Below are 22,719 nucleotides of genomic sequence, written 5' to 3'. Positions count from 1 at the left end.
TCCATGTTTTCTGAATCCATGGGGTGGTCATCTGACTCTCCCTATAGTTGCTGTGGCATAGTACACTATATTTATAGAGGTCATTTATTCACATAAACGTACTTCCCAAAAAAAGAAGAAGAAGATATCCTTACCGGTTTATATCCAAGACATGCACCCCATATTTGCTTTCGATTGTGTACTTCCCAGGCTCACTTGCAGGAGTAATCAGTTCTTCATTTTTATACCTAACACATGAAAAGAGGACAGGTCACACCAATAAACAAATTGCAACATCAAGTAAGGAGCAATTCGATGGCACTGCATGTATATAGAAGGGGTGGTGTAGGGGAAATGTACAAACTGTGGTTATTGAACATAAAGTAAAGGTAAAGGTACCCCTGCCCGTACGGGCCAGTCTTGACAGACTCTAGGGTTGTGCGCCCATCTCACTCAAGAGGCCGGGGGCCAGCGCTGTCCGGAGACACTTCCGGATCACGTGGCCAGCGTGACAAGCTGCATCTGGCGAGCCAGAGCCGCACACGGAAACGCCATTTACCTTCCCGCTGGTAAGCGGTCCCTATTTATCTACTTGCACCCGGGGGTGCTTTCGAACTGCTAGGTTGGCAGGCGCTGGGACCGAGCAACGGGAGTGCACCCCGCTGCAGGGATTCGAACCGCCGACCTTTCGATCGGCAAGCCCTAGGCGCTGAGGCTTTTACCCACAGCGCCACCCGCATCCTTAAACATCTATTGAACATAGATGTCCATAATTTCATTTAGTTAGGCTCACTGCTCAATCCAGCTGGGATGGCTGAGCAAACAGGAGGACAGGACTTCTGTCACTTTAATGGCTGCATAACAGAGAATCTCACTAAGTGTAGCTCCCCTAGAAACTTTATAAGCTATCCTGCAATCATTCCCTCTTCTGTGCAGTTATTAAAGGCACAGGAGAACTTCCTAAGCAAATAGTCATGCTAATAGTCACATGGGAGACTGCGTGTGATTATTGCACCATTGAATTACAGCCATCATGCAGTAAGCTTCCCTACGGTGCAATAGGACACCCTATTTCTCCCTGAAACATCTGGAAGAGCATGACTAACTGTGTGCCTCCCTGTTTGGCTTTATGCTAGCATCTGTCTTTCTCCAGCACCAGCCCTTACCTAATCTGTCTTTAGAATGGCAGGGAAAGGAGGAGGACAGTAACTCATCAGTGGAGCATCTTTGATGCATGCATAAGGCCTCAGGTTTAGCCCCAGTAGCTCCAAGAGCTGATAGAGAAGATTTCTGCTGAAATCCTGGAGCTTCCACAAGTCAGTATAGACAATACTGGTAGACCAATTGCCTTAGTGTAAGGCAGCTTACTATGATCCTATGACAGGTGGCAAGGGGTAAAAGGAACAGTTCACATACATATCAACTGGCAGGATAGCAACCCTGGACAGTGGGGAGGCAACATTTTAGCTACTGTGAAACACAGTGGAAATACATTACTTATGCATTCCTAATACTGCTCACAGACTTAATTACTTCATATAAAGTTGAAGATAGACATAATATTAAGCCACAGACAGGTCATGACTAAAATAATGAAACAGAAAATAGGTTTCCCAGGAAACAGATGGTTACAAAAGAGAATTCAAGGCACTCATTCTCCATAGTCAACAGAATGGAGGTTAGACTACAGGCACATTCAGGCATGTGGATACGCTGCCAAGGCCTCTTCACTCCTTGACTTATCACTGGATGATTATGAGCTGAATACATGAACGTCTTCAGATGAAAAGAGATCCAAGATTATATTATGTGAAAATTCCACAGTGTTTGATCTGTGAAGGCTGTCTCACACATGTGATGTCTGAACTGTCAGTGAACATGCATGGGCAGACTCACTGAGAGTGATTTATAGTTACTTCTTCTTGTAAAGACGTGCTTCTCTTGAGGGAACCCTAGACACTTGCAGCTTATAGAAGGTTTAGAGCAAGGCTGGGGGAGAAGCTACAACAGCATCTACTGGTATATTGGCAGTGGATTGGCAAGGATTCCTAGCTTGACAATGGCAGCAATACAATGACTCCCCTTTCCCAAATTCTACTGTGGAAACGGATGAGAGCTTCAGATGTGTAGCCAGTTCTGGTACTCAAAATGTCTTGAGCTCAGAATTATTTGAATCGAAGTGTATGTCTTCTGCACCAGGTTTCAGTTGGCGAACCTTAAGAGTTTTAGTATTAAAAAACCCTAAAAATAAAAAGATTCCACAAGCCTAAAGTCTGCCCACCCCCATTTAGATTACTACAATGATCGCCTTGCTCTCCTGCTCCATGCCCACTTCTCACGCCAGTCATTCCAGTTGATTCACATTTTCTTAGGTGACTTTGTAGCATTTAACTCTTCTTGTAAAGCAATAATGGTAGTCTTGGGCTGCTATACTGCTCCATTAAAATCAGCAGGAGTTTTAAACTTGTACAGTGGTTTCCCTCCTCCTTTTCTAAGCCTTTAGGCCAGTGTGCCACAGCTTTTGTGCTCCAAAATAGCTACTGTGTGTATGTCTGCAGTACAAAGACGAGGCCTTCGGTTCCTTTAACTGCAATGTCAACAGCACCCATCCAGCATGTCTTTGAGGATTGCAAAGCATTTTTAACATAGCCATTATGTATGTGACACTTAATAGCTGAGCCGAAGCTCCCAAATGAGTAAAGCCTCACGCCATTTTGAGATTCCTGGAAAAGGGTCAAAGCCTTACCATTGTACAACAGGAGTGGGAAATCCCTGGACAGTGAAGTAAAGCCTGACAGACATCTTCTCCCAGACTGTGTGAGACCGGAGCCGCACCAAAATTTCAGGGGCCCGGCTGATGGTCTCTTCAACGGTATACCTTTCCAAAGCCATCTTCTCTTCTACCTGCAGCACAAGAGGGGAAATAAATTAAATAAACAGGAGAAGGGGAGAACTAGGCAGTTCAGAGGCTCTTAGCAAGGAAGGTGCTTGAGCAGGCCCACAAACTAAGGAAGGGACAAAGACCCTCTTACAGTACCATCCTCTGTATGGCAATTCTGTCCAGTTGTTCTCTGGCAAGGAGCCTGGCCGTGCGCATCTCCTCCTCCAAAGCGGACAAGCTGGTGACAAACCGGATCCTTCTCTGTTCGCTCCAGTGCTGAGACTTTTGCTCCTGAACCCTGCATGACCAGAGGAGGGGTGGGGGGAAACGGCATGAGAAGAACCCAGCATCAAAGCCTTCGCGTTGTTACTGAAACTCGGCAGCAGGCAAATGAAGGCTATGAAGTTTCATTAGTGGCATTAAGGAGATGCGGATTCTGTACTCTGAACTATTTCTCTTCCCATGATAACGCAAGAAGAATCTTGAGGGGCAGATGCACAAGCATTCCAGCATCTTCTTCTTCCTCGTCTTCCTTTGCTGTGAGTGGCTCATCTAATTAGACCTTAATTGATGCTGGCTGGAGTGGCTCCACCAATGTCACTGAGACATTTCTTGATGTGGGGCTTAGCTGAACCTTTCCACACAACCTACGATGGTTGAAAGGGTCCTGGCAAGAGAGCAGGGTCATGGTGGCATAACCCATTCACATTTAATATACCGTGTAATGCAATTACACTTGCACCCCTCCTTTCCTTTGAAGAGCATGTACGTTTGCAGTAAAACACACACCCCAACCACAGAGTTGGGGACTGGCTTAAGAGCAACCAGTGAGCTAAGTACGGATCTGAACCGGAGTCTTTCCACTGCACTACACCAGCTCTCAGATCAAGGATGGATTAACCATTAAGCAAAATAATCACGTGCTTAGGGCATCAAGGGAAGCGGGGAGCACCACAGAAATGCTCCATTGCTGGGATTACCATGGACCATATGGCACAGTTGAACCAGGTTCCACAAAAAAGGCTCCCACAATAAATGGGGGGAAATACATGCATATATATATATATATATATATATATATATATATATATATACACAATAATAAAAATAATAAATCTAAATCAAGTGGAAGTATACAAAAAGAAACATCTTTTTCCATCTTACTGTAGGTTTCATTTCATTTCAAAAAATAAAATTTTATTCTACGGTTTATTAGTGCCTATATTTTGAATTAGATATATATGGTGGCACCAAACTCTTGGAAATGCCTCTGAAGGTCTTAATCTGGTTCTGTCTCAGATCCTTGGTGGTGGGTGCCCAATCACACAGGTCACTTAACACATGTATAGTGTACAGCCCCATGAGATTTGCTCACACATTATACTGAGGGCATCTAGGGCATATACCTGCGGCCACTCTCATACTTTCCCCACCATGCCCTCAGTTGCCCTAGTTTCAAATGTTGAGTGGAGAAAAGGATTTCAAGGAGGGCACTGCCAAGGATGGTTCTCCAATAATATGTCCTTCAAGCTGTGTTTCAGCCTTCAAACATGAGTGGAGTGCTTTTAAGAACGACACAGAGTGCCCTGTGACTTCCATCATATCTGCCAAATTGCTCATACACGTTGTTTTGCTTAGTTCTGCTTCCGAAAGTGGAGGGGGGAGAAGACAGGTTGATAATGCAGTTAGCAACGCTGCTGAAAGATAATCAAGCCCTGCTGAAGTCCATCGGACTTCCTTCCTAGTAGCCTTGTGTAGGATTGCACTTTAAATGTGGGTTGTTATTAGTAATTGTATTGTTGTCAGACTTTATTGCTGTTTTATGGAGTTCCCTTGTGAGGTCATGGTCCTAAAAGGAGACCTAAAAGTCTCTTAAATAAGTCCATGGATTTTGTACAAAGAAGTGCTCTTTTATTTCTTTGGCCTTCATTGACCCTTAGCCAATAGCTGTCAAAAACACTCATGTCATTACTTTAGGCCTTGAAAAAGCCCAGTTACTTTGCCCAGTTACAGAGAATGAGGTCATTGCTAGCAAGCCTCAGCCCCTTTAATTGAATCTGAAGCAAGCCAGGGCAGTGGCAGGAGGCCTCTGAATCCCAGCCGATACAGATCACAAGTGGGGAGAGTTGTGTTTCTCTTAGGTCCTGCTTATGAGCTCCTCATTTGGTTGGCCACTGTGAAAACGGGATGCTGAATTACATGGGACTATGGTCCAGCAGAGCTCTTCTTAGATTCATCTGTTGAAACTGGGCTGAGGGTGGGCGCTTGGAGGGATAATAAAATGGGATTTGAGTAGCCCATCTTAGACTTTTGTTATTCTTCTGCCTGAATAGTTTTATATACCCAAGTAGATGTGCCATGGGAGATCCAACACCACGATCTCCCATGGTCATTTTTTAAAAAAATAAATGCATCCTAAAGCAATACCAGGCCATGGTCCTGCAGGAGGTCTTAATTTTTAATCCAAGAAGCATACTGAACTTCCCTCGCATAAGAATCAAGAGGAGGGAAACTGAAAAAGGATGGAAAATGAGATAACACCAGAACCAATGAGGTAAATATTGCCTTTTCTTCCCACCCTCAGCTTCCACCATGGGTGGCGTTCTCTCTCACCCCGAACATAAGATTATTTTCCCCATTGTTCATCCTTTTTAAAATCACTGATGAGACTCCTGTGGTGTGGTTGCCCCAAGAATAGATAACTAGTTTGTTAATGTGGCATTGGTAGGTCAAATCCTATGAGTACTTCCATGCCTTCTCCATTGGGGCCACTGATTTGAAGGTGGGCAGTACCTATCTGACGTTGCCTCTCAGTGTGATCTAAAGCATTCCAATTCTAATGCATCATGAGAGCTGATCACAGCAGAGTAGCACAATAATGGCAACCGTTCTGCAAAGGTGTAATATGCAATCACGTACTGGGGTTTTTTTACATTCTGTATCCAACGCTGGACTTACTTAGAAATTAAGTAAACCCACTAAAATTAATGAAGTTGCCTAACTTACATCCATTAATTTCATTGGGTCTATTCTGAGTAGCCACATAGTTGGAAACCACCCTTAGTCCCTTGCAGCAGAATAGACTACATCTTCAAATTTAGATTTATTATTTAAACCGAGATCAGCATTCATATTCCACCCGCTGTGATGTCAAGGGGCTGCCAACAGGTCACTTGGGGACCCTTAACTTGTCTGAAAGGAAGAGGGACGGCGATCTCTCTATAACTCTACCTTTCATGACATGCCATGTCCATGTCCCTGGGGAGTATTTGTTGTGCAATACGTCAGTGGCCGTACAGCCACTCACACAAAACAGGAACAGGGCTGTCAGCATATTTATTACAGGAGTACATCTCTCGGCTGAAACTGAGATGTCACCTTAAGCTCCCCCGATGATAAATAGGAAGGGAGGAAGATAACTATATTATGAGTAAGTTGCCCAAACATATAGTTTTGGCCTTTAGCAAGAACTTAGCACAGTTGCTTACACTCCACACACACACACACACACACACACACACTTCAGTGCAGATTCATACTTAATCCAATTTTTAAAGTCTATTTTCAGTACGGGCATATGTCAGCTATGAGATTTACGAGACACTCAATGCTTCAGTATTCCAGGCCTAATAAATTAATAAGGAGCCCAGGACACTACAAGCATCTTGTCATGTTGACAGTTCTGCCAACAAAACCGCTCCTTGTGGGTGTTTCAGGAGGTTTTGAGAGTTCTTAACGTAGGAAATGATTTCCTTTCCTGTTTGAGGACTTCAGTGGGGAAGTAGGGTGGATGCTGTAGTCGGCCATCATAAATATGCCCCAAGGCACATTTACTGATGTGCCTGCCAAAACACAATTCTTGGGTGCCAGAGACCCAAAAGCAACATATATGAAAACTGAAAGGAAAACTAGGAACTCCCTGTCAATGATCTGGATTGGAACTTCAGATCAAAATGAGAACTTCACCCTTCCTTGCTACTGCAGCTCTTGGCCATGTAAGCATTTCTCTTCTATACCCATCCTCCCTCCTGCTGGTCATCTCATATTCCTCCTTTTGCCTTTCTCCTCCTTATTCATTTGGATCAAATTTTTCCTCCTCCAATACTCCCCTCTTATCTTGCCCTTTCTCCTGGTCTTCTGCCTTCTCAGACTCTGGTTCCTTCTCCTCCCCTTTACCTATTTCCTTCTGCTTCTCTGCCTTTCTCTGTGGCAGGGCTAGGCAAACTTTTTCTGGGCCATAAGCAAAAGTTGGCAGAGCAACCAATGAAATTTTAAAAAACAAAACCTTTGAACATTAGGCTAGTCTCTACACAAACATACACATGCAGCCTTCTCTATCCTCCATCCAAGGAAGAAGAGAAAAAGCATTAACAGAGTTGGACACAATGAAGCCAAAATACTCAAAGGGAGTGCAAAGCAGAGCTCATGAGGGGTGTGGCCTGAAGAGGGGGTGTGACCCACAGAGAGCTCCAAGGGACAGACAGAGAGGTCTGCATCTGGCCTTCAGGCCTGAGGTTTCCCATTGGTGGTCTGAGAACCTTAGCCAATGGCATTTGCACCATTCTTAGACAGCTCAGCCAGTGATTAAGGGAGGGACTATAGCTCCATGGTAGGCGACATGCTTTGTTTATAGAAGCTCCAAGGTTCAATCTTGGGCATCAGCAATTAAAAGGAACCTGAAGAGACAATACTGGGCTAGATGGATGAATAGTCTGGCCTGGTATAAGACAGCTTCCTATGAATCACTGAGTCTTTTCCACCATCACTTTCCTTACTTTTATATCCTGGCTGAAGAAAGCTTTACCTCATTGCCTGGGATTCGTGTGACTCCTCTTCAGATGAGACATGATGAAGTCTCCTGGCACACAAGCGACACGTTGTCCTTCCCACATCGGCAGGTGCAGAATAGGAAACAGCATGTCTAGAAGCAGCTTGTCTGGAAGCAGCCCTTATATGCAAAGCAATGATAACAACTTTTACGATAACGCAGTGTTAAGATTTCCATGTCTTTCTGGGGAAATAAAAAAACTAGTCATTGGTTGACTTGCATAAATGAAATACGTTTCAGATTTTCTTTTGCCCAGTTGCTAAAATGGAGGGGGAGAAGTTATCCAAATGGCAATAAAAGGTCATGGTTGTTTCAGACTAGAGAGGTAACTGAATTTGAACTGAGAACCTAACAAGCTCCTCTTCGCTAACAGAAGCCTTAAGACAGATGCTCCAGTACTATGGTGAAGGGAAAGCACAGATGAATGCAGCTCCGTGACTTTTTTTCAGAACAGGAACAATGATGGCATCTGCTGGAGGAAAAAGTAACTTGAGTGGACCTGCCTAACACCACCGAGTGAACAAAGTGATAATGAGGTTTTCACATTGCTTTTGTGACAGCTTAGAGGAAGTTGGAGAAGGAGGAAAATAATCCAGGAAAGGCTGGGTACTTCTTTCTGTTTCTTTGATGTGATTCCTACTTCCTACTATCAGTTTAACTGGTAAAAATTTGTATTTCTTTTTAAAAGCTAAATATTGCATTTTAGCTGGCTGAAAATCTTTGGTTGAAACTCAAGGTGTTTTACAAGCTGAGCCTAAGCAGTCAAAAGCAAACACTCACAGAGTTTGCTCCCAGGAAACTACGCACAGAGTCACAGTCATGCTGCTCCTAATAAAATGGATATACTACAATGTAACGCATTGTTTGCACATGTATATAATAATGGATAAACATAGCTGCCTCTGTTTTAGACTCTTCTCAAGACACAGCTATATGGACTGTCATGGTGAGGTTGTGCACTGCAAAAATGTATCATTATACCTCTCCCGGTTCTTCAGCATGACCTGAAGGTCACAGCTTTTCCATTCACCTCTCTTAACTATTTGCGCAGGGAGAAGTCAAGCTTCTCATATATCCAGTATGACACCAATATTTCCAGTCAACGCCAAGAGAGTGAGGCAGATCCCATAACCCTCCAGCTTCTCATTCTTTGTTATGGCAGGACTACTTTAAAAACCATTTGCTGTTCAGTGAAGCACAATTGTCATTTGGTACACTGGTTTGCTATTATTATTTTATTGCAAAACTCTGTATTACTTTTCCTCTCTCATCTGGTTTTGCGAGTGTGCGTTTTTGTGTGTGTGTGTGTGTGTACATGTTCTTGGAAAATAAACCAAATCAAATCTGTTGGCTCAGATGCGCATCTTAGGAGTGAGCCATTGGACCCACCGTACACAACTTGTGCCCTGATTTGATGTACATCATAGGGTGATCCTTAACTTTGGTTAACCCTGCTGATTAATCAACCAGCAGATGGGTTGGTTGATTCAGGATACATACCCAATGCCTGTGCCAAAACCTGCTTAATGCCTGTAATCAATAAAGTTATAGCCTGTTTAAATCCCAAGTGGTTGTCCTGTATTTATTGTGAATTTATCATGCTTTGGCCCCACCAAACCCAGACCCAGAAGTATGGCACTTACCTTCTTGCTGAATATTCCTGAAGCAAATACCTGGTCTGAATATTGCGATAGGACTGGTCAAAGTGCTTGTGCCTCCTTTGGTAGAACGGCACTGTAGACGACATCTTCGAATCTGCTACCACTCACTGCTCCTGTGAATTAAACAGTGACAATCATATTTACCTGGGGCTTTCAGAACCTTCGTTGTTTCTCTTAAATTCTGGAGCTTGAATGAGCAACAACAGATCATGTTAGACTACTATGTCAAATACCATAATGGAAGATACTAACAAATATATGAACTGAATATTTAGGATCATGTGCTAGGAGACATCATAGCTGTCAACTTTTCCCTTTTCTTGCAAGGAATCCTATTCGGAATAAGGGAATCTCCCTCAAAAAAAGGAAAACATTGACAGCTATGGGAGACATGCAGACAAGCCCTATGCAGGTTTACTTGCAAGTAAGCCCCACTGCATTCAGTGAGATGTATAACCCTCTGGATATTGTTGGACTGCAACTTCTGTTATCCTTTACATTTGTCCCAGCTGGCTGAGGATGATAGAGAACGTTTGGAGAACCACTGGTTCATCATCCCTTTCATATGGAATTGAATTATTGGGATGAATACACGTGGGCCACTTTGGAACTGGCCTCAATCTCACATCACTTAAGTTTTCAACACTTAGCCCCTACAATGAAGAATATGGCATTTGAACTGACAGCAGCTGATGCAAAATTTTCACGACAGCAAGTCATCTCGGAAGGAGCATTCACATGTGCATATTGCAATGCTATAGTCCAGGGAGCTTAGCTTTTTTTTAGTCAAGGGCTGCAATGAACTGTTGTCCACCCTCCAGAGGCCACATGTCAAAGCGGATGTGATGAGAACTGCAGTTCTTAAGGCTGACTTCCTAATGGCTTCCCCCGTCAGCTATTTTACACTCTTTCGAATCATTTATCCATTATTAAATGTGCATAATGTTATTTATTTATTTAAATTTGTATACCATCCTTCATCCAAAGATCACAGGGCAGTTCACAACATAAATGGCATTTTTATTTTTAAAAAATGAAAACTGAGAAAATTGTTTGGTATCATGGTATTGCACCAGAAATCAGTATTTTTAGCAGAAATTTAAAATGGCGACTGGGGCTACAGTGGATCTTTTTGTGCGGGAAGGATGGATTAAAGCCTGCAGGCTAGCCACCCACTACTATAATCAGTAGCCCCAATCCACCTAAAGACTGGAAGCTAAAGGACTCTTACTTGGGAATAATCCTCACTGACTACAATGAATAGGCACAGAATTGGACTACAGGTCCCACTGAAAGCAATAGAACCTAAGGTCATCTGCTACCATCTAGCTGAATCAGGGCTGCCTAATAATGAACATGCATGCAAGGCACCCAACTTTCATGGGGCCATTTCAAATATTAAAGCCATGGCTTCCCGGGAGAGAGAGAGAGAGCGGAAAATCTCTGTGTCCCTTTGAGAAAGTGGTAGCTGACCCAAGTCCCTTTGGGGTTCAACCTTCATTGGCATTCAGAGAGACAGAGCCTGCAAAGGCAGCTGCATGGTCCAGAAGGGACAAGGTTTATTAAGAGAGTGACACTGGCAACAAACCAAAATAAAATGCATTTCCAAACTGACCATATTTATATCCTGGCAGAGTCATTGCTCGATTAGCACATTATAACTTTGCTCCATTTGACATATGTCAGAAAGAGGTACAGCCTCCTCGTGGGTGTCTCTTTCTGCTTAGACAGATAAATTAACTCTTGCTTACCCAAGAGGCCCATATTTCTGATTAAATTAATTGTTTTATGTTCACAGGGCTTTAGCCCCAAAGGTTTCATCTCGGGGTGGGGCATTCAGTGTTTTTCAATATATTGCTTCTGTGGTTGTTACAATTTATATACTGCCCTCCATCTAAAGATCACAGGGTGGTTCACAGCATAAAACACAAAATGAGGACACAAATATATAATAAAACAAGAGCAAAGATCAAAAGCAATCCAATACATACACACACACCCCATATAACAGCCAAGGCTGAATAATTGCAGCTCAGGTCTACAATTAATGTGACAAAATAATATCAGTTCTGGTTTGCCTGCACAAGTTTCATGCTTTTTCCAACAGTGAAGTACTTTCCACCCAAGAAATATATTACATTTTAGTTGCCCTTACAGTATTGAAAGGCACAGGATTTTGTCTCACCTTTAGCTAATATAATCCCACCAATTTAATTACTTAGAGCATTTGGGAATCTTTTAGGAATATTATTTGCTTTTCTTCTCATAGCAATTGAGAGGAGCGGTATAACTTTGCTATTTCAGTAATGTCTTATTTTGATATGATTGACAATTCTCTGTTGTCGAACTCTTCTCCAGAAACACCATCACTACATCCTATCAAGCACTGAAATGATCCATTGTTCTCTATTAAGCAGCAGGTCACAGAAGGGACATTATGAAGGCAAACCATATCAGAGCCTGTCGCAGCTGGACTGCCTCCTCCCTCCCGTACAGGGATGTTCTTACCATCATAGAATGACCATTGGCCAAACTACCTCAGTATCATCTGAACTGACTGACAGAGCCTCCAGGATTTCAGGCAAGGTTTTCTTCCCAGTCCTACCTGAAGATGCAGGGACCTTCTGCATTCAAAGTAGATGTTCTGCTACTGAGCTACAGTCCTCCCCCTTCAGTAGTCCTATGGAAAGTTTTCCAGGAGGAAGAAAAAATACCAGCAATAGCCTCCTCAAAGTCTCCTCTAACTGGACTTTCTCTCTACCACACCATCACCACCAAGGCCACCTAACATCAACTCCTCTATGAGCAGGGTCCTGATGATTTTTTCTATCTTGATATTGTTTATTGTGGGGTTGTTGTTTTTTAAAAAAAATGCCACTCATAGGCCACTTTGGATCCATTAGTTTTCTGAGAGCTAGAATATAAACCATTGCAATAAATACACACTAGTCTTCTGTCTATTGCCACACCCCCTTCAGATGCCTCAGAGTTCCATGAGCGTTGCGGTTACATTCATCCACGCTCCTTGTCATATGGAACAGTATTCTAATTTCCACCAGCTTCAACTTCATTGAAATATTCTCAGTTTGCAGCAAGGCACACCCATCTCGGGAGATTATTGCTTCATCTTTCTCAGTACAGAAAAATGCTCAGTCGTCAGCCAGCCTGAGCCCACCCACAGCCTTGTCTACTTTGTGCTGCTGGAGGACCTGGTTTTGGAACAACTGTCGAGTGTCAAAGGAAAGGACACTCGCAGGTCCTTCCACACTGCTGTTTTGTTGAGGTTGTTTTCTACGGCATGTTATTGACACAAAGCCTCTCCTCTTCCCCGAAGGGAGGAGTTGTGAACGGGTCTTGTTTCCCATGCTTCGCAGGGGGTGTGGATGGCCCACTGCGTGACAGGAAGTCCCGGGCCTCCATCATGCCCTCAGCCAACCAATTCAGCAGTTGGCTGGGGGATGTGATTTGCCGCTCTTAAGCAAATGCGGGACAACGGCTCAGCCTGTTGGAGTGAAGTATAGTCTGTTCAGATCCAATGCCTAAGCCAATACCACTCACATTCTGTAACAAATAAAGTTGTGGCCATTTTTAGCCCATTAACCTAAAATACTGGTGTCCATGTGCAGTGGCAGAGCTTCATGCTCCAGAACTGGGAGGTAGAGAGCAGGTGGGGGTGGGGCTGGCACAGGGCTCATCGACCGTGGGGGCATGGCGCCCAGCGCATGGGGGGGCAGCCGCGATAGCACCCCACCAGGATTGCGCTGCCGGGGGCGGTGCGCTCCCCCCGAACTCCTCTTCCTCCGCCAGTGTCAATGTGTCTTAGTTCATCATAAAGCAAGGGAGGGGGCTTCGACTCACAATAATAGTGCCTTAGTGATAGATTTGTTCTGATTCAGTTTGCTACATCTGAATTTCTATTCAGAAAGCTAAGGGTTCGACAAAATTGGGATGAAAATAAACCTGAACAATTCCATATAAAACATTATGGGATTTCAGCTGGAAGCTATGGGATAAGCACTGGTTGGGAATGAAGCAGTATGGCTGTCCCAAGACATTTGAAGGTGCAAACGGTACTAACAGGGTCATTTGTGCCCACCCAGATAGCACCACAAGCACAACTCATTCTGAATGTGCAATAAAATGGTGTCTGTAGAGCCACTAAAGGAAATGCGCCTTCCAGTTGCCATCTGACAGAAGCCAGCCTTTTTTCTTTCTTTCTTTCTTTTTGCAAAGGAAGGGAAATTCTATTAAGTCGGAACGATAGCTCACTCACGAAAACCCCATGCTTTATAAATGATGCATTATTTCACATATTCGCCTCACCTTTCCGTCACCCCCTTCCCTCTTAAGTCTCATCTGTGTTCAGATGATGAGTCTTCAGGAAAGGGAGCTTGTCGTTTTTAATTCCCTGCAAAAGCACTCGGCTTATTTTAAGTGCTGTTTAAATCACCGTCGTCATAATGCCTGGTTGGGTTTGGGCATGAGTGATATGGGAAAGCTTCTGGAAGCAACGTCGCCCACCGCTTTCTGACCGTGGGAGACTTCCTACTGAATTAGCATTAAGCTCATTCCCAGGCCTTAAAAGAATCCCCTGTGCTAGCACAAATCCGGTCTATTTCTGCTTAGTCAAAATCCAGCTGACTACCTTTTGTGAGGGTGTAGTGTCCTTCCTGTCCAAAGTCCACCTGAAATTGTAATTGGACGGAAGAGGTCCTCACTTCCTGTCCTAAGCATGTGGGTCGCGCTGCTATAAGGAGCGGGGCATACATAGCACTAGAGGTGATTGGGTTACAGAGGTGGCCAATGTTTGAAAAGAACCCTGAGCCAGAACTTAAAGATCTTACTTAGGTCAGCATCCACAAGGATACTACATCTGAGTCTTACTCTCACTAAAGGAGGAACTTGATAGGTACTTGACTCTCTGTGAGAGACGGGGTCCTCAGATGCATTTCTCAGGCATCAGTGCATGCTCTACATTTAAAGCACATGGCTTCCCCCAAAGAGCCCTGGGAGCTGGGAATCGCAGCTCTGTGAAAGGTAAGCTGCACTTCCCATGATCCTTTGGGGAAGTCAAGTGCTTTAAGTGTATGGTGGGTATAAGCCTCAGACTGCTGCAAGAGGAGATGCTGCAAGGTCCTCTGAGAAACAGAGAAGATCCGCTGCTTCCCTTGATTCTTTTGTGGGGGCCACATACAGAAGGGCAATGAAATGAGCAGAATTTTCAAGAGCCCAATAAAATCAAGCCAGAAGCTCAAAATAGCTCACATATTCAGACTCCTGCCTAGCATAAGCAGATATAAATAGGCTGCAACCCCAACCCCGCATATCTGGGAGGAAGCCACATTGAATTCAATGGGATGTATTTCTACGTAGACATGGTTAAGGCTGCAGATTTCGTTACCAGCTATTTTGTTGTACACAAACAAGGATTTCAGTTCAGAAGGAAGATGGGCCTGACATATTCTTAAAAATATTTATATATAAAATATATTCTTATAAATATATATCTTGTTTCCAATAATGTCTGTAGCATGTAGACTTTCTTTCTTTCTTGAACATGAACATAACATACAGTGAGCATAACATACAACAATACAAACAACCAAATAAAAGACATCCTTTACCCTGTATCTGGCCTCCTTATTTACTTCTTATAAACTGTTTCCTTTATGAATAATTATTAAGATTTTTCTAACTATAACTTAAATATCCACAAAGTCTCCGGCAGACATTAATCGAAACAAGTTCAGGTGTAGCATGTAGAATTTCTATACAGTAAGACTATGGTCTTATTAAACATTTTGGAGGTCTTTGAACCCAGTCAGTTCAATGCAACTCTCTAGTATTACTCGTGCAGTGCCACAACACATGTTCTGACTTTTAGTTGCTGGTTTAGCCTAGGATGTATTCTGTCGATTCCTAAGGATGTTTCTAAGAACCCTTAAAGTCAATTCCTAAGCAAGTTACACGGAAGTATGTGCCTTTGAAATTGTTCATGTTTCAACCAACCAATGAAAGAAACTTACCATGAGGTCATTTCCCCCTCATCATTTTGACCTGATGATGCTTCATGAGATTTCCATTGCCACAATGTAAACAAATCTAATTTAATCGCAGAAAAAGTTTGATCCTCAGCATTGGTTAAAATACAGAGCTGATGACATGGACATGTTTCTTAAGTTGTTTGTAAAATGCAGAACTTGTCCATGATTGCAGCCCAACTGGCAGACTGGAGAGAATGGGCACAAGATAAAGATTTACTTCAAATCCATACCATTGCTACAGGAAAAACCCTGATGGAATAGAAATCATGTGTAATAAATATTTTCTTTAAATTTTAAAGGGGGGAAACAAAACACAGGCCTCCCTGCTGCCCCCCATATAATCATTATATTCTTAAATCAAATGCTTGCCCAGGGTATAATATAAAAGCTTCTACACATGATGACTATGTTCCTCCTACATGCTGAGAATCACAGGAGCAGAGAGTGTGGTTGCACTCAGGTCTTTCTTGCATCTGGTTGGTCTCTGTGAGTACAGGATCCTGGATTAGATGGGCCTGATCCAGTTGGCTCGTCTTACGTCTCATGTTCTTACACATGATGCAAATATAGCTCGATGACGAGTGTACAGTGCTGCTTGCACCAATATCCCCAGTGAAGACCTCCTTTCTGCACTCCTTTCTGCACATAAACATGCCAAGCATGTATTGATAGAGCAGACCATGGTGCTGTAATGCTTAGGTCTATTCCAAGCTAACAGGGAACGCTTCAAGACAAGGACATTGTAAGTAACCAGTCTTGCAATTGTCTTCAGGTACATAGGGAGAGTTTCAGGCATGGATCTCGCTGAGTCCTGGCCCTAACTTGAAATGTCATGGATACAACCTGTAAGCTTCTACATGCAAAGCAAATTCTCTGCCACTGAACCCATTTTCCCAGCTTTTCCAATATACTAAGGAACTGTGGAGGAACCACAAGTTCCTCCACATTATTTTATGAATAATGTGAACAAGTCCACGATCCCTTTATGGAAATAAAATGGATCAATGTATCCAACCAAATGGGGGGAAATCAGAACACTCCAGTTCCCTGATCTCTGGATTGATGCCAAGTCAATCTTGAAGTTGTTTATGAATGCTTCATCAGAACCTGATTCTGTCCAGAATTTTAATACAGAATCCAATGGCTCAGGAATTTTCAATTCTAAAAAAACATGTTCCCCTGTACAAGTACCAAACCCTTTAACACTTAACAAAAGTTACAATTCATAAATTTACTACTTCATTGTGTTCAAGAGCAACAGACTACCTCAAACAAAAGATGCAGACACATTTGGATGGCTTCAAACTCTTTTTTTGTTTTTAATGCTCTCAAAAGCAATATATACGAACCCACCCTCCCAATACAAAGCTCAGTGGGGATCTTGTCTAAAAGACTGGCCTAGAAATATTATAATACAGGACTGAAATAGTTGGCAGTGCTGGGGAATGGGTGGAGAAATTAAGCCATGGATCATCCAGGGTGAGGTAAGCAAAACCGCAGCAATAGCATCCTGGCGGCGGCTGCAGCGCTGTTGCATGTTGGGAGGGGAAGGAGCCAGGTGGCAGTGAGGTTGGAGCTATTCAGATGCACTGAGAGAACACAGTCCTGCCCTTGCTGTCACTTCAGCCTCCCGGTAAGCAGTGACAACACTGCAGCTAGGGAGCTGTTGCTACAGCTCTGCCTTACCAGATGAATCTGCAACTAGCTGCTCCACCCATCCTGCGAATGCACACAGGCATGGACCAAAAGAAGCATACAAACATGGCATACACGCCACGAATTACACATGCACAGTGAGGGGACGCAGCTGGCAGGTGGAAAACGTCTTTTTGCCTTTCTCTCTCACCTTAATGAGACACCTGCATAGAGATGCTTTCACACAGTGTGCATTCAAGTTACAGAAATGGGGCAGAAGTGTGTGCACACATACATCATTTATTTTATGCACTTACAGACTCAATGGAGAAAAACAAAGCAGAAGGAAACCTTCTCTCGACCTTTTTCCTCCCTTCTCTCGCACAAGCAAATGCCTCCCCAAGACCATAGCCTCAAAGGATAAAGTCCCCTCTCCTCTTTGCCCTGAACATGGAAACAGAGTTCATGGAAGCCATGAAGGGAGCTGACAACAGCACCTGGGATTTGGTGTGGCTCCTTGCCCCATCCTTCTGCTTACGTCCCACCAGTGCATCCACAGGGATTGGCTAAGCAAAGGGAGTTGCCTTGCGTAGCCTTGTGCATCATTTGCTGGAAACTTATCAAACCTCCTACACACAGGCCATGTGTGTCCATCTGCCTTTTTTTTATTTTGGTGAGCACAGGAGTTGGGTTGACACACCCACATATTTCCCAAAACTCAGCAACCATTTTGGCTAGCCATACTTATATAGAACAAATCAGTTAGGAGTATATCAATGGTTACAAGTTACATATGTCGGGAAGCAGTTGCTCAGGAACACATTCATTATCTCAGGGGTGGATAACCTATGCCCACACCCCAAGATGCTGTTGGACTCCAGCTCTCATCAGTCCCTGGCCAGGATGGACAGTGTGGCAAATTGTAGCCCAGCAACAACAGGAGACCCTAAATTTATCCACCCCTGCCTTACCTGTAGAACTTCATATAGATATATATATATTCTTACCCTAATCTGAATAATGCATAGGATCATTTTATTGGAAGGCTCTGATTTTTGAAGTACCTAGCAAGACCTTTAAAAATTGCAGCTAGTTACTGTTACATTCCAATCTACCACCTTTTAACAATCTTATGTATTTTACATTCTGTAACTTTTTACCCTTATGGTTGCTCACAAAAGTCAGTTAACTACAATCAAGCGTGCTGACAAACTGCTGCAAATCATGGCCATCGTGGTCCCACAAATCCATGGCAACTTGATACTGGGGCACCTGAAAGTTTTATCACTTAGGTCGCAGTCCCAGGGGATGGAGGACTTTTCAGGTCTCCTTCTCCATGGATGAAAGGAGAGGGCTGCCCTCAAAGAGAGAGGGAGAAATCTGCTTTTGCCAGCTTCCTGCTTGTGGCTGCAGAAAAGACCTCCGCTGGTGCTTCTCCAACGTCAAGCTCTAACAACGGAGGGGACAATGATGTGCAGGGCCTCCCCAGGGAATTTTGCTGCCCGTGGTGGATCAGCAAACAGTTCCCTATCACCAACCCCAAGTAAGCATATATATGTCCTGAAAAGTAGACCTAACAATGATAGAAGAGGCTGTGGATTCGTGGCCCCTTTCTTTCTCACAACATGCCCTGGAATGGTGGTGGTAGGGATTATGCCATTGGGAGAAATGGGAAGGAAAGGTTTTTGGAACAGCAAGAAGCAACAAAAGGCCAAATCACAAAGGGGGGGGGGGATTGTCATTCCTCCCCTCCTTTCCAGCATGGCATAGGAAAAGGTGGCCTTTCTGAATTGGTTTCTCCCTCCCCTATAGGAATGCTCTGCCAACTCCCTGCATAGAAAAGGGACTTGTAGCAGATGCCCTGTTAAGCCTGAAGATCCAAAACACACTTTGAAGACACCCTGACCTTTTCATTGGATAGTAAAGAATGTGAAACGAGTGAGATAGAAAAAGGGAGCCCGTTCCAAACATTTCAACTTCTATTATCCCGTCCTATGGCACCTCCATTGACTCATGTGCCTCCTTCGTCCGATTCCACTGTTGCTTTCTAGCAGGCATCATTTCCAGAGCAAAAAAAAAAATAGATTTCCAAAAGCCTTTGCTTCCACTCTCATTCTCTCACCAGTCATGCAGAGGGGCTTGCCAAAAGGCACAAAGAGAAACCAAACAGTAAATACCCGTCAGTATCAGCAGCCAGAATTCCATCTTTTAAGAAGTAGGATTTGAAATATATGGTAAACTCTAATTTAATGGATGTTTTCTGCCAACATCGTTTCCCTTTCTTTTTTTGTTCAGTTTGTTATTCCTAGACAAATACGTGCTACATCTTTTGCCCAGCATCTAATGTCTTCAAACTGAAGGAAATAAATATGAATAAATCATTAACACAGAAATAAATAAATATGAATACAGTTGCGTGTGTTTAGCTCAAGGGAAGTATCTATTCTATTCAAGACCAAGAGTCCAGTATTCCTTTCACTGATCTGCATGTTAAACCCCTGTTCAGGGGTTGGACTCTAAGGCTGCAGTTCGTGGCTGCTTAAGACTTATTGGCTTCAATGAAGTTTAAGCAGCCTGTGTGCAGGATTGTGGCCTTAGAGGGTGCAAAATGAGGTTGAAAAGAATGGTTTTTTTTAAAAAATCGCCCATTTTTTTTTTCCATTTCTTAAAGTCATCACTTTCACAGAGAAGGTGGGGGAGGAAATATATTTTCTCCAAATCTGAATAATGCATATAATTTTTTAAAAATGAGCACAGACTTACCTAGAGAGATGTCAAAATGGCAATGCAGAGAGGAAGGACAGTCTTACACAGCTTGCCAAGCCCTAGGCTGAGGAAAACAAAAATAATGTCTAACTCTAAGGGAAGGCTACTGCCCCCTTCCCTCCCATTTATGGGCAGCTAGGATGCTATATATAGAATCAATTTAGTTGCTCTCACAAACCAGTGGTGTGTCTAATAAGCATTAAAACTATGATTTAAGTTAAATGAGCATTTACAAGTGGCCATATTTTGCAAGCTTTTCAGTGTGATCGTATGATCCTTAAATATGAAAATTAATTGCTGACATATATTTAAAGTTTTTATTATTTATTATATGCAAAAAAGGTAATAAAGAAAAATGATTTTGTAAAAAGTAAACACCCACTTGGTAGCCAGCAGGTGGTTATTTTGCACAGATAATGGTTAAAAAGACCAACGAACAGTCATTAGGTTTTAAAATCTTTTTAGTGCCGACATGAGATCTTCCCTGGTGCCCTGAGCTGTAAATTGATCCTCCCCAAAGTCTCCTTAAGGGCTGCCTGGATTATAAAAAAACATTGTTGCCATATGTTAAGCCATATCATCTACGTTTAAAAAAAGCTTGTTAACATGGGAAGAAATCAATGCCAGCTCCAGCTCTGCTTCGTCCTGCCTCCTGGGTCAGCTGCCAGGCCTTCAGTATAGCTAACTTTCTTGAAGTCCCAAAGAGCGTCTGTCTGCTACACAAAACGTCCTAGGAAATATATTTACAAAGTTGCATGCAACTCAGTTAGACTCAGAATAGATTCAATGAAATTAATGGACCCACCTTAGGCAAGTCCATTCATTTTAATAGAGTAGGACTATCGTGGGATACCACCCATAGTGTGTGTAATGCACAACAACAACAAAAGATTGTGGAGTTGGAAATGGATAAGTAAAGTAACCAGCTATATTGAATCCACAAAGCTAACAGCTAACGTAAGAGAATTTAATGATGACTGTTCTTTTGAAGAATGGAAACCCTTTCTGGATTACAGTGGTACTTCGGGTTACATACGCTTCAGGTTACATACGCTTCAGGTTACAGACTCCGCTAACCCAGAAATATTACCTCGGGTTAAGAACTTTGCTTCAGGATGAGAACAGAAATCGTGCTCTGGCGGCGCGGCGGCAGCAGGAGGCCCCATTTGCTAAAGTGGTGCTTCAGGTTAAGAACAGTTTCAGGTTAAGAACGGACCTCCGGAACGAATTAAGTACTTAACCCAAAGTACCACTGTATTTGAAGAAATATTACAATATGAAGAACCCCTGACCAGGTTTTGAACTATGAGCAACAGAAAGAATTTGAGAGTATTGTGTTATGATTATGATAAAAAAGGAATAAAGATATGGTGCAGTGAAGGGGGAAGAAGAAGAAGAGTTTGGACTTGATATCCCGCCTTTCACTCCCCTTAAGGAGTCTCAAAGTGGCTAACAATCTCCTTTCCCTTCCTCCCCCACAACACTCTGTGAGGTGAGTGAGGCTGAGAGACTTGAGAGAAGTGTGACTAGCCCAAGGTGGAGGAGCAGCTGCATGCAGAGGAGTGGGGAAGCGAACCCAGTTCACCAGATTACGAGTCCACTGCTCTTAACCACTACACCATGCTGGCTCTTGATATGAATAACATCATGGAAAATGGGTTGGGGGATAAGAATAACATCAAGGAAAATGGATTGGGAAGCCAAAAATAGGAAAGATTTTTTAAATACATATGTATTGGAATTTTATGTGTAATTTTTGGAAAACATTATGGAAAAGAAAAAAAAGATTGTGCAAATGAAGAAAGAAATAAGGAAAGACCCAGGAAACAGTTCCTACAATGGACATCCAATGGTCACTCAGCTGACTGAGAAGCTTCCATCAGTGGAAGAGAAGCAATTTTCTACTATTTCCCCAACACACACACACAGTCTGTTCTGGAAGGTCCCTAACCTATCTGGAACGGAGTTAGATGGAGTGGTGCCTTCAGTGGCGGTGGGGGGGAGGGGTAGTGAAGGAAATGGCTTTCTTCCCTGTTCCACAGATGGAAGCCTTACTGTCAACTGAACAACAACATTAGATACAAGGCTCAGATTATGAAGCCCCACTCATTTGAAAATGTACATCTGTGAAGTACAAGCTTAAAGCTGCAGTGCTAAACTGCTATTCAGAATTGAGTCAGGGAGGTTTACTTCTGTGTAAACCTAGCTAGGTTTGGGCTGCGGACTCCCTTATTTAAGTCAATTGCAAGTCTTAAAAGTGCTGTGGCTGGGCTGTGCCCAGGGATAGCTTGGCAGTGAAAAAAGGGCAAAAATAAATGCACATTTAGCCTTTCATACTTGATTTCAAAGTAACAAGATACTATCGTTTCATAAGTAATACACGATGGTGCACAGACAGGTTAGAAGCAGCCATTAGGGATATAAATATCCTTTGTTTGTGGTATCTAGCATACAAGTAAACAAAATGATGCCCCCTTGAAAATCAAAATGAATCTTCTATCCTATTGCATCCTTGGATAGGTGCAATTTGGGGTCTGACAATGCATGACATTTTCTGAGACTTCTCACCCTTTTAGGATTGTGATAATGTGCCTCACACTATGAACAAACACCACCAAGAGGCACCAAATATGCGGGCACGCCATTTAATCAAGGCACAGAGCACATGATGCACAGCTGAGTGGTATCATCACAAGCAGCTCTGGGTGGAATCAAAGGTCATAACCCAAACAACAATACAATGCATGCAGCAGAGCTTCTGAAGCTTGCTTACTGAAAGCTGTTTGCTTCCCTCCCATACAAAAACAGGGGATCATTGGGAGAAATAATGGCAGTGGTCCCTCAACCAAAGAAACAAAGTTCTGCACATCGCTGTTTGCTCCTGAAAGCATAAGTGAGGTGAGCTCCCCCAACCCCCAGATGCCA

General features: G+C 43.1%; 1 protein-coding gene and 1 long non-coding RNA gene across 2 annotated transcripts in view; one reads left to right on the top strand and one right to left on the bottom strand.

The window, feature by feature from the left end:
• LOC310673433 overlaps positions 1–1,342 on the top strand; it is a 471,349-nt gene extending 470,007 nt beyond the window's left edge. The window contains exon 4 of the long non-coding RNA XR_014509004.1: positions 1,333–1,342. This is a non-coding gene — a long non-coding RNA (uncharacterized lncRNA). The remainder of the gene's footprint in view (positions 1–1,332) is intronic.
• Positions 1–19,922, bottom strand: part of MYOM2 (myomesin 2) — a 77,541-nt gene extending 57,619 nt beyond the window's left edge. Inside the window, exons 1-6 of the mRNA XM_083431898.1 lie at positions 19,792–19,922; positions 9,332–9,462; positions 7,665–7,808; positions 3,017–3,158; positions 2,726–2,883; positions 135–227 (exon numbers count right to left, since the gene is read on the bottom strand). Coding sequence (XP_083288024.1) covers positions 135–227; positions 2,726–2,883; positions 3,017–3,158; positions 7,665–7,808; positions 9,332–9,435 — 641 coding nt within the window. The 5' untranslated portion in view covers positions 9,436–9,462; positions 19,792–19,922. The remainder of the gene's footprint in view (positions 1–134; positions 228–2,725; positions 2,884–3,016; positions 3,159–7,664; positions 7,809–9,331; positions 9,463–19,791) is intronic.
• Positions 19,923–22,719: the final 2,797 nt, after the last annotated feature.

This window comes from Podarcis tiliguerta (genome assembly GCF_965153285.1).
Source record: "Podarcis tiliguerta genome assembly, chromosome: 3".
In the NCBI taxonomy this organism is placed as follows: Eukaryota; Metazoa; Chordata; class Lepidosauria; order Squamata; family Lacertidae; genus Podarcis; species Podarcis tiliguerta.
This window is presented reverse-complemented; position numbering and strand designations above follow the sequence as displayed.